At 46.2% G+C, this 12,488-nt stretch overlaps 1 protein-coding gene across 1 annotated transcript in view; it reads right to left on the reverse strand.

Moving 5' to 3' along the window:
* The window catches only part of LOC137341779 (ADP-ribosylation factor 5), a 56,261-nt gene that overhangs the window by 20,971 nt on the left and 22,802 nt on the right, over positions 1-12,488 (reverse strand). Inside the window, exons 2-3 of the mRNA XM_068005281.1 lie at positions 3,077-3,157; positions 589-698 (exon numbers count right to left, since the gene is read on the reverse strand). Coding sequence (XP_067861382.1) covers positions 589-698; positions 3,077-3,157 — 191 coding nt within the window. The remainder of the gene's footprint in view (positions 1-588; positions 699-3,076; positions 3,158-12,488) is intronic.

Below are 12,488 nucleotides of genomic sequence, written 5' to 3' on the forward strand. Positions count from 1 at the left end.
TATCTGTTACTTGTCAGTCCAAGTCCAGACGACATCCAGGTTCTGCTGTTGACTGGCAATGGACTGCTTCATGATCAGAAGGGTTGTGAATGAAGCCCAACACTTTGGATTCATCAGCAAACAGCCTCACTTCTGACCTTATGATGGAGAGAAGATCAACAATGAAGCAACTGAAGATAGTTGAGACTAGGACACTGCCCTGAGGAACTTCTGCAGTGATGTCCTGGGGCTGAGATGATTGACCTCTGACAACCACGTCCATCTTCCCTTGCGCAGGTATGACTCCAGCCATTGGAGAGTTTTCCCTTTGACTTCAGTTTTGCTCGGGCTCCTTGGTGCTATACTCGGTCAAATGCTGCCGGCATGTCAAGGGCAGTCACTCTCACCTCTTCAGCTTTTGCATCGATCTCTAGATCAAGGCAGTGCTGAGGTCTGGAGCCAAGCATTACTGCCCTTTTCATTCATGTACTTGACAGTTACTATTCACTCTTGCCTGCAGGGGCTTGTAAATATGTTGAGGAATTTTGATTAGTGGTGTAAGAGCCAACAAAACCAGGACATGCCCAGGAGTTACCAGCATTCACGTACCTGTGTGTTTTGGAAGTAGTGCCTCCACAAAGGACGAATTTTATCCTGACCCCCCACATCCCACACAGTGAAGCAGATATTCTTGAACTCGACAGTCTCCACATTGAAACCTGAAATAAGAGAATACCTTAATGTTCAGTCACTAGACCATAATCAGGACTGCACAGCTTCAGTTTATTTTTAATGTCAAAAAGCAAGTTTCCCATGGTCGCTTCCCTTTTCAGTCAGACATGCCACCTTTCATTTCGCGCCTCAGATACTTTGTTCTGCCAATCTCTACCCCAACTCATCACTACTCCTCTGCCTTCCTACTCTCCAGCCACAAACCCAGGCTTGAATCCCCATTGAATAAATTCACAGCTATCCTCTGTGCCTCTCGGTCTTCTCCAGACAGCCCATCGAGGCACCCATCATTGTCACCTTACAAGCAGCAACCCTACTGTCCCAACCTCCTCTCACCGGTCTTCCTGCCCAGCGTACCCACTGGGGACTAACCTAGTCAACCTCCTTTCCGTCTCGCTCAACCCACCCAACACTACCCCTTGGACTCTGCCAGTGGATCAATCACTGCCCCCTCCACAATTCCTTCTAGAATGTCCATTCACTGAACATGGTCCTTGCCATCTACGACCTTATTATCCAAGTTGCATTGACATCACTGCTTTGACTGAAACTTGTTTCACGGGTGGCAATACCTTACCCCTTACCAAGGCCTCTCCGCCCAGCTATACTTACTGCTGAGGTAATGGCATGGCCCTTATCACCAAGTCACACCTTGATCTCTCCCCCTACTGCTCTGGCACCGTCTCTCAGTTCTACCCCCTCCAACTTCTTCTATAATATCCTCATTGTCAACCATCCTCGCTACCCCAGCACCCAAGCTTCTCACTAAGATATCCTCCTTCAGCCTCTGCATTGAGTGACTCCTCATCCTCAGTAATTTCAATCTCCATCTCAGCTCACCTTACCTTCTCTCCTCTGATTTCACTGCTCTCCTGTTCTCCCTAAACCCGTCCCTCCATACAAACTCTCATGCATATTCATGACCATCCCCTCAACCTCACCATTTCCCGTAGTACCTGTGCTTCCATGGCCTTGATCAGACAAGGCCATCTCCAACCACTGGCTTGTACCCCTCACCTCCCACATCACCTTTCAAACCCACTACCTTCTGCATTCGACCCTGGAAAAAATTCTCCAAGCATTTACAACTGCACTTTCAAACTCCTCACTGCCTAGTCTTAGGCCATTTGCTACGATACTTCTGCAGCTATCGATCTGCTCAATCACTCCATCATTTCCATCTTTGATGCCCTTGGCCCCAGCAAAACCTTTTCTGTCGGTCATTTCTCGTGGCATTGCCCCTTCGCTTTCTCAAGTCCAAGGTGCACAGACTTAACTATCTGACATACAGCTGGATTAGCCTTCCAGCATCATATCTGGCTGGAGCACATCAAGCCCTGCTCTGCTCTGCAAAAAACACACTCTACTCCAGAATCATCTAGGAAGAGAAAACATAACCCCCCAGCTCCTTTTCTCCACTATCAGCCCTCTCATTAAACCTCTTCCCTGCTCCAACCTCACCTCCAACTAGTGCGAGGACCTAATGGACTTAGTCATCAAGAATAAGACCATCCAATCACCTACTTCTGCTGCTGACCCTCCTTTCCCCTCGTCCACCAAGTCAAACTGCTCCTCAGCTCATCCTGAACCCATATCACTCTCTAGTTTCTTTCCTATCTCACCTCGTACCCTCTCCAAGCTCATCCACCTCCCTGGCCCCCATGCTAGCTGACATTGTTAATGATTCCCTCTCCTCAGGTACTGTCCCCCTCAATTTCAAAACTACCATCATCACCCCCTCTTCAAAAAAAAACACCCTCAACCACTCTGTCCTTGCAAACCACTGCCCCATCTTAGAACCTCTCCAAAGTCCTTGAATGTGTTGTGGTCTCCAAATCCATGCTCATCTTTCCCATAACTCCTTATTTGAATCTCTCCAATCAGGTTTCCATACCTTTCACACACCAAAACAATGCTACCAAAGTTACAAATGACATCCTCTGTGACTGTGCTCCATTATCCCTTCTCAACCTCTTCTAAATGCTGCCCCATGGTGATATTATTCACAGACATGGGGTCGCCCTACCATTGACTCACGACCCTGTGCCAACCTATGCCCACCCATGCCAACCTATGCCCCCATGCCCACCCCCCCATCCATTCAAATAAAGACTTACCTGAGCACATCCTCTCCCTGGCTGGTCTCCCATCCAACTGAGACCAGCCGGTCATTCAGGCCGATCAGTGGGACGGGAAACTGACCAAAAAAGACGTCCCTATGTCAAAGTTGTACGGATGTCCGGGAAACCCATACTAATGGGTTTTCCGTCCTCAATTTGACCTCCCTGCCCCCTTCCCAGCTCGGTTTTAAAATTGAGCCCAATGTTTCTGCCCTATCCCAAAATGAAAATCATGAGAAACCTACCGATCGTTGGAATGGTAGTGACAATTTCTCCCAGCTTGAGCTTGTACAGAATTGTAGTTTTACCAGCGGCATCCAGTCCCACTAAGGTACAGAGGAAAACAAATTATTTTAGACAGTTTACACAGTGCTAAAACTTCATGACAGTATATTAATTCCTAAACTTTTCCATGCAACATTCTCTATTTAAATGTATATACACAACCAGTGAAGGGACAACTTTTGATATGTATTTGCAGCTAGACCTGGGAATTTTTGGGGCTGCTTTCATTAGGACCGAGGAGGTTAAGGTTGATTTCATAGAGGTATTTAATGTTATGAAGGGAAAAGACAGCAGACCGCTTCTAGAGATTCAGGAGTCTAGAACAAGGGCACATAAATACAAGATTAATGCAAGAGATTTAGGAGGGAGAGCTGGGAGAAACTTTAAAAACATTTTTTTTAAAAACAGAGAGCTATGAGGCTGTGGAAAGCACTACCGGAGTGAGTGATTGAAGCAGAGACCATGTCAACATTTAAGAATAGGTTAGTTATATAGAATTTACAGCATAGAAACAGGCCATTCAGCCCAACAGGACTATGCCGGCGCTTATGCTCCGCCCACCCTACTTCATCTCACCTTATCAACATAACCTTCTATTCCTTTCTCCCTCATGTACTTATCTAGCTTCCCCTTAAATACATCTATGCTAGTCACCTCAACTACTCCATGTGGTAGCTCGTAGTTGAAGGAAAGGGGAAGAAAGCAATCTGGGAACAAGGCGGGAACATGGGATTAAGACAATACTCGTGTGGAGGATAAACATGGACTGGTTGGGCTGAAAGGCCTATTTCTGTGTTGCAATTCAATGTAATTTTTAAAAAGGAAGCCATTAGTATTTGTGGATACTTCATCAGAAATGTCGTCAACTATCTAATCTCTCTAACCAGTATTCAGTTCCGAATGCTGGTGAGGGAGCGGGTTCCTCTGGGGAGTGCAGCCAGAGCCACATCCACAGCACCATAGATGGCTCAGCTGTACAGGGAGGGGGGGGGTGGTGAGGAGGAGAAGGAGAAGAGTCAGTAGAGTGATAGTAAAAGGGGATTTATAGTTGCGGCCGCAGACGGGAGTTTCTGCGGCCACAGACGTGATTCCAGGATGGTATGTTGCCTCCCTGGTGCCACGGTCAACGATGTCACTGAGTGGCTGCAGAACATTCTGGGGGGGGGGGGGGGGGGGGTGCGGGTGAACAGCCAGAGGTCGTGGTCCATATCGGTACCAATGACATAGGCAGAAAGAGGAATGAGGTCCTACAGGCAGATTTTAAGGAATTAGGAAAGAGGTTAAGAATCAGGACCTCAATGGTAGTAATCTCTGGATTAGTCCCGGTGCCACGCGCTAGTGAGTATAAAAATAGGAGGATAGAGCAAATGAATGTGTGGCTGGAGAGAGGACTTTAGATTCCTGGGGCATCTGGGGAAGGTGGGACCTGTACAGGCCGGACAGGTTGCACCTCAACGGGGCTGGGACCAACGTCCTCACGGAGAGGTTTGCAAGTGATGTGGGGAGTGGTTTAAAACTAATTTGGCAGGAGGATGGGCCAGGATGTAGCAATGGAAAGGAGAAACAAGGGGTACAAAGGATCGGGGGAGAGAGATAGCACAAGAACAAGTAATAGTACTGTATTAGGTGGGATCAGACTAAGAGAGAGTACAAGTAAGTCTAAGACTAGTTTGCAGAGCATGTGTGTAAACACACAAAACGTGTTAAAAAAAAGTTGATTAGCTGCAGGCGCAAATAGCCACAAGGGAATACAATGTTGTGGTGAAACAGAGATCTGGCTCAAAAAACGGCAGGATTGGGTACTAAATATTCCTGGATACAAGATGTTCAGGAAAGAAAGGAGGGTGGGTGGCAGTATTGATTAAGGAGAATATTGCAGTACTGGAGCGAGAGGATGTCCTGGAGGGATCAAGGACAGAATCTATTTGGTTAGAGTAAGAAATAAAAAGGTGCCATTACACTACTGGGTGTATTCTATAGGCCACCAACTAGTGGGAAGGAGATAGAGGAGCAAATTTGCAGGGAAATTACAGAGAGGTGCAAAAGCCATAGAGCAGTGATATTTGGGGATTCAACTATCCTAATATAGACTGGGATAACAATAAGGGGCAAAGAGGGGGAGGAATTTTTCAAATGTGTTCAGGATAACTTAACCAGTAAGTTTCCGACCCAATGAGGAAAGAGGCATTGCTGAACTTGGTTCTAGGGAATGAGGCGGGCCAGGTGTCAGTGGGGGAGCATTTAGGGAGCAGCGATCATAGTATCATAAGGTTTAGAATAGCTATGGAAAAGGACACGGACCACTCTAAAGTAAAAATACTCAATTGGAGGAGGGCCAATTTCAATGGGATGAGAACAGATTTGGCCCGGGTAAATTGGAATCAAAGATTGGCAGGCCAAACTGTAATTGAACAGTGGGCGGCCTTCAAAGAGGAGATGGTTCGGGTACAGTCCAGGCACGTTCCCACGAGACAGAAAGGTAGGGCAACTAAAGCCAGAGCTCCCTGGATGACAAGAGATTGTGGGTAAGACAAGACGGAAAAAAGGGGCGTATGACAGATGTCAGGTTGATAACACGAGAGAACCAGGCAGAATATAGAAAGTTCAGAGGGGAAGTGAAAAAGGAAATCAGAGGAGCAAAGAGTATGAAAATAGACTGGTGGCCAACATAAAAGGGAATCCAAAAGACTTCTACAGGCATGTAATAAGTAAATGGGTAGTCAGATGAGGGGTGGGGCCGATTAGGGACCATAAAGGAGATCTACTCATGGAAGAAGAGGGAATGGTCGAGGTAGTAAATGAGTACTTTGCATCTGTCTTTACCAAGGAAGAAGTCGCTGCCAGAGTCTCAGTAAAGGAAGATATGGTTGAGATACTGGATAGGCTAAAAATTGAGAAAGAAGAGGTACTTCAAAGACGAGCTGTACTTAAAGTAAATACGTCACCCGGTCCGGATGGCATGCATCCTAGGTTGCTGTGGGAAGTAAGGGTGAAAATTGCAGAGGTACTGGCCATAATATTCCAAAAATCCATAGATATGGGTGTGGTGCCAGAGGACTGGAGAATTGCAAATGTTACACCCTTGTTCAAAAAAGGTTGCAAGGATAAACCCAGCAACTACAGGCCAGTCAGTTTAACCTCAGTGGTGGGGAAACTTTTAGAAACGATTATCCGGGACAGAATTAACAGTCACGTGGACGAGGGTGGATTGATTAGGGAAAACCAGCACGGATTTGTTAAAGGCAAATAGTGTTTAAAAAACCTGATAGAGATTTTTGATGAGGTAACAGAGGGTAGATGAGGGCAATGCAGTTGATATGGTGTATATGGACTTTCAAAAGGCGTTTGATAAAGTGCCACACGGTAGCTTATTATCAAGATTGCGGCCCATGTAATTAAGGGTGCAGTAGCAACATGGATACAGAATTGGCTAAGGGACAGGAAACAGACAGTAGTGGTGAACAGTTGTTTTTCAGAGGGAGGTGTACAGTGATTTTCCCAGGGGTTGGTGCTGGGACCACTGCTTTTCTCGATATATATTAATGAGTTGGACTTGGGTGTACAGGGCACAATTTCAAAATTTGCAGATGACGCAAAACTTGGAAGGGTAGTAAACAGTGAGGAGGATAGCGATAGACTTCAGGAGGATAGAGACAGGCTGGTGGTGTGGGCGGACACGTGGCAGATGAAATTTAACACAGAAAAATGCGAAATGATACATTTCGGTAGGAAGAACGAGGAGAGGCAATATAAACTGGAGAGCACATCTCTAAAAGGTGTACAGGAACAGAGAGATCTGGGGGTATATATACACAAATCATTGAAGGTGGCAGGGCAGGTTGAGAAAGCAGTTAAAACCGCATACGGGATCCTGGGCTTTATAAATAGAGGCAGAGTGTTCAAAAGTAAGGAAATCATGATGAACCTTTATAAATCACTGGTTTGGCCACAACTGGAGTATTGTGTCCAGTTCTGGGCACTGCACTTTAGGAAAGATGTGAAGGCCTTAGAGAGGGTGCAGAAGAGATTGACTAGAATGATTCCAGGGATGAGGGTCTTTAGTTACATGGATAAGCTGGGGATGTTCTCCTTGGAACATAGATGGCTGCGAGGAGATTTGATAGAGGTATTCAAATCATGAAGGGTCTAGACAGTAGAGAGAGAGAAACTGTTCCCATTGGCGGAAGGGTCAAGAACCAGAGGATATAGATTTACGGTGATTGGCAAAAGAACCAAAGGTGACATGAGGAAAAACTTTTTTACACAGCGAGTGGTTAGGATCTGGAATGCACTGTCCGAGGGGGTGGTGGAGGCAGATTCAATCATGGCCTTCAAAAGGGAACTGGATAAGTACTTGAAAGGAAAAAAAAATGCAGGGCTAGGGGGATAGGGTGGGGGAGTGGGACTAGCTGGATTGCTCTAGCATAGAGCCAATGAGGACTCGATGGGTCGAATGGCCTCCTTCTGTGCTGTAACCGTTCTATGATTCTATGAACTGTTTGTTCTCTTTACAGATTATAGGTTGATTGACCTGCTGTGTATCTCCAGCATTTTCTGTTCTTATTTCAGTTTTTCCGTATTAGTTTACTATTCAGCACTGTTTTATCCTGCTGCGAGGGTCTGAACAGGATCCTGATTGGACCTTTACAAATTTATAAAGAAAGGTGAATGTAAATAGTCCCAGATCAGGTAAAAATCGGTTTAATTCCTCAGATGCACAAGGTTACAAAATCGCCTATTTGTACAATTGATGGAATAGCAGCAAATACTAAGCTTCTGAAACTAAATACAGACATGGTCACACGCATGATGCATGGAAATGAATCATTAATGGTCATGGCCATCACACAGGGTCTGTCCTAGCAGCGAGACCCTTGCCTATCTTTGCTGTACGGAGGTGTAAGGATTGCTTGAATTCGGTACCCGAGACACAATCTCCTGGGTCTGTGAAATCTGACTAGATCAACAGTTCTCCAGCCGGAGGTAGTTTAAACTTAAAATAAATACAACAAGCTTTCATTACTGCTTTAGGTTACTGGTTTGAGCTGCTTGGCCAAATCATTGCAGTAAGGTAAAATTTCTCCAAGGATTTGGGATTGAGCTGCTTAAATGTTGTATTTTGAAACAGTGAATTCACACAATGCCGCACTCCAGAGACTTGAGAGAATAATCCAAGCTGATCCTCGGTACTGTACTGGAGTGAGAGCTGCCCTGTCGGAGCGGCCGTACCGAGGGAGAGCTGCCCTGTCGGAGCGGCCGTACCGAGGGAGAGCTGCCCTGTCGGAGCGGCCGTACCGAGGGAGAGCTGCCCTGTCGGAGCGGCCGTACCGAGGGAGAGCTGTCCGGAGATTGGGAAAACTTTAAAAACCAGCAAAGGATGACAAAGAGGAAGAAAATAAATTATTCTTTATTATGAGAGTAAACTAGCAAGAAATATAAACACTGACAGTAAAAGCTTCTACAAGTATATAAAAAGGAAGAGGGTAGTCATCGGGTGCGCTGGCATAGTGGTTATGTTACTTGACTAGTAATCCAGAGGCCCGGATTAATAATCCGGACTCATGAGTTTAAATCCTGCCGTGGCAGCTGGGGAATTTAATTAAATAAATTTAAAAAAAACTAGTATCAGTTTTATCAATGGTGGCCATAAAAACTACCGGATTGTTATAAAAACCAATCTGGTTCACTAATGCCCTTTAGGGAAAGAAACCTACCGACCCTACCTGGTCTGGCCTATTATGTGACTCCAGACCCACAGCAATGTGGTTGATTCTTAATCACCCTCTGAAGCCACTCAGTTGTACAATCTCACTACAAAGAGTCATCAGAATAAAACCGGACGGATCACCCGGCACTGGACGTGACAAAGGGAAACAAAGCCCAGTCGACCCTGCAAAGTCCTCCTTACCTTTTGTGCCAATATTGGGTGAGCTGTCCCACAGACTAGTCAAGCAACAGCCTGACATAGCCATACTCACAGAATCATACCTTTCAGCCAATGTCCCAGACTCTTCCATCACCTTCCCTAGATATGTCCTGTCCCACTGGCAGGACAGACCAACCAGAGGTGGCGGTACAGTGATATACAGCCAGGTCAAACATGGGCAAGGAAACCTCCTGCTGATTACCACCTACCGCCCTCCCTCAGCTGATCAATCATGTTGAGCACCACTTGGAGGAAGCATTGAGGGTAGCGAGGGCACAGAATGTACTCTGGGTGGGGGACTTCAATGTCCATCACCAAGAGTGGCTTGGTAGCACCACTACTGACCGAGCCCTGAAGGACATAGCTGCCAGACTAGGCCGACAGCAGGTGGTGAGCGAACCAACACGAGGAAAAAACCTACTCGACCTCACCAATCTACCTGTTGCAGATGCATCTGTCCATGACAATATTGGTAGGAGTGACCACTGCACAGTACTTGTGCAGACGAAGTCCCGCCTTCACACTGAGGACACCATCCAATGTGTTGTGTGGCACTACCACTGTGCTAAATGGGATACATTCAGAACAGATCTAGCAGCTCAAAACTGGGCATCCATGAGGTGTTGTGGGCCACCATCAGCAGCAGCAGCAGCAGCATTATTGTATTCCAGCACAATCTGTAACCTCACAGCCCGGCACATTCCTCACTCTACCATTATCAACAAACCAGGGGATCAACCCTGGTTCAATGAGGAGTGTAGAAGAGCATGTCAGGAGCAGCACCAGGCATACCTAAAAATGAGGTGCCAACTTGGTGAAGCTTCATCACAGGACTACATGCATGCTAAACAGTAGAAGCAACATGCTATAAACAGAGCCAAGAGATTGCACAAACAACGGATCAGATCAAAGCTCTGCAGTCCTGCCACATCCAGTCGTGAATGCTGGTGTACAATTAAGCAACTAATGGGAGGAGGAGGCTCTGCAAACATCCCTATCCTCAATGATGGCAGAGTCCAGCATGTGAGTGCAAAAGACAAGGCTGAAGCGTTTGCAACCATCTTCAGCCAGAAATGCCAAGTAGATGATCCATCTCGGCCTCCTCCCAATATCCCCACCAACACAGAAGTCAGTCTTCAGCCAATTCGATACACTCCATGTGATATCAAGAAACGGCTGAGTGCACTGGATACAGCAAAGGCTATTGGCCCCGACAACATCCCAGCTGTAGTGAGGACTTGCGCTCCAGAACTAGCCGTGCCTCTAGCCAAACTGTTCCAGTACAGCTACAACACTGGCATCTACCAGATAATGTGGAAAATTGCCCAGGTATGTCCTGTCCACAAAAAGCAGGACAAATCCAATCCGGCCAATTACCGCCCCATCAGTCTACTCTCAATCATCAGCAAAGTGATGGAAGGTGTCGTCGACAGTGCTATCAAGCGGCACTTACTCACCAATAACCTGCTCACCGATGCTCAGTTTGGGTTCGGCCAGGACCACTCGGCTCCAGACCTCATTACAGCCTTGGTCCAAACGTGGACAAAAGAGCTGAATTCCAGAGGGGAGGTGAGAGTGACTGCCCTTGACATCAAGGCAGCATTTGACCGAGTGTGGACCAAGTGCTGGAAAGTGGGATTAAGCTGGATAGCTCTTCAGCCAAAACAGACACGGTGGGCCCAATGGCCTCCTTCTGTGCTGTAACTTTCTATTATTCTAACTAAATGGTACAATTTTAAAGGGGGTGCAGGTACACAAGTCTTTGAAGGTGGCAGGACAAGTTGAGAAGGCTGTTAAAAAGGCATATGGGATCCTTGGCTTGATAAATAGAGGCATAGAGTACAAAAGCAAGATAGTTATGCTAAATCTTTATAAAACACTGGTTAGGCCCCAGCTGGTGTATTGTGGCCAATGCTGGTCACCACACTTTAGGAGGGATGTCAAGGCCTTAGAGAGGGTGCAGAAATTTACTAGAATGGTACCAGGGATGAGGGACTTCAGTTATGTGCAGACACTAGAGGTGTTCAAAATCATGAATGGTATTGATAGAGTAAATAAGGAGAAACTATTTCCAGTGACAGAAGGGTCAGTAACCAGAGGACACAGATTTAAAGTAATTGGCAAAAGAATCAGAGGTGAGATGAGATTTTTTTAAAAAACACGGCGAGTTATGATGATCTGGAATGTACAGGCTGAAAGGGCGGTGGAAGCAGATTCAACAGTACCTTTCAAAAGGGAATTCGATAAATACTTGAAGGTGGAAAACTTGCAGGAATATGGGGGAAAGAGCAGGGGAGTGGGACTAATTGGATAGCTCTTTCACAGAGCTGGCACAGGCACGATGGGCCGAATGGCCTCTTCCTGTGGTGTTTCATTTTATGATTAGTCCAGGCCTCTGGATTTCGAGTTCAGTAACAGAAGCACTGCACTACCACACTCTGTACTGTCAACTGCTGTCCGTAACGTAAAGCCACTTAACGATTTGTATGTGGCCACGTCCAGAGCTCGAATCGACCTTTGGAAGATTAGAGAAGACACACGAGAGAGTGTGTGAAAGACAATAACCACTTCAGATCACAAGGCAGCCTATTACTATCCCCCTTGGTTATGCTATTGTATGATTAGAGCTTGGCAGTAAGGGCACATCCTGAACACAAGATGCTCAGACCATATACGGGAGTGATTAGTGCCACTGTTCCCCAGAAATAACCCCGAACTTGTAACAGGCACGAAGAATCTTTAAACTATTTGTGACCGTGGACACAGAACTGTTTAAGTACTGGTGAGAATTGCAGACTGTATTGTTAATTTGATCTGATTTATTCTTTTTCCCGTAAAAGTTCGCATTTCGCACTAAATTCAGTAGCTAAACCCGAGAGCCATAGTCTGTCAGTCTGGTGTTTTTCTGACTATCACAAGGATGGAAGTAGTTCAGGCTGTATGCTTCCCTGTGCAAACCCAGTGCTAATAAGGGCTCATTGCTCATCCGTGGCATGCTATTCCTTAGTTTTCAAACAAAGTTTGGTTCATAGAAAGTGCAGGCTTAGCTAAGGAAGTTTACTTTGGGCACAAAGACAGTAGTCGGAAAAAAGCCTGAATTGCAACACCCAAGATGCAAGATTTTTAATTTACTGCAGACAAACAATGACAACATTGAAACAGCCTTAAGCAAGGTCACAAATGACATCCCATATGACCGCATTGCAGTACACTATCCCGCTCGACCTGTCTGCAGCCTCTGACACAGTTGACCACACCATCCTCTGCCAACGCCTCTCCTTCATTGTCCAGCTCTGTGAAACTGCCCTCGCTTATTTCTGCTCTTACCTATCCAACTATAGCCAAGGCATCTCCACTAATGGCTTCTCTTCCCACCCCCGCACTGTCACCTCTGGAGTCCCTCAAAGATCCATCCTTGGCCCCTCCTTTATATGCTGTCCCTTGGC

This window comes from Heptranchias perlo, chromosome 24, assembly GCF_035084215.1.
Source record: "Heptranchias perlo isolate sHepPer1 chromosome 24, sHepPer1.hap1, whole genome shotgun sequence".
In the NCBI taxonomy this organism is placed as follows: Eukaryota; Metazoa; Chordata; class Chondrichthyes; order Hexanchiformes; family Hexanchidae; genus Heptranchias; species Heptranchias perlo.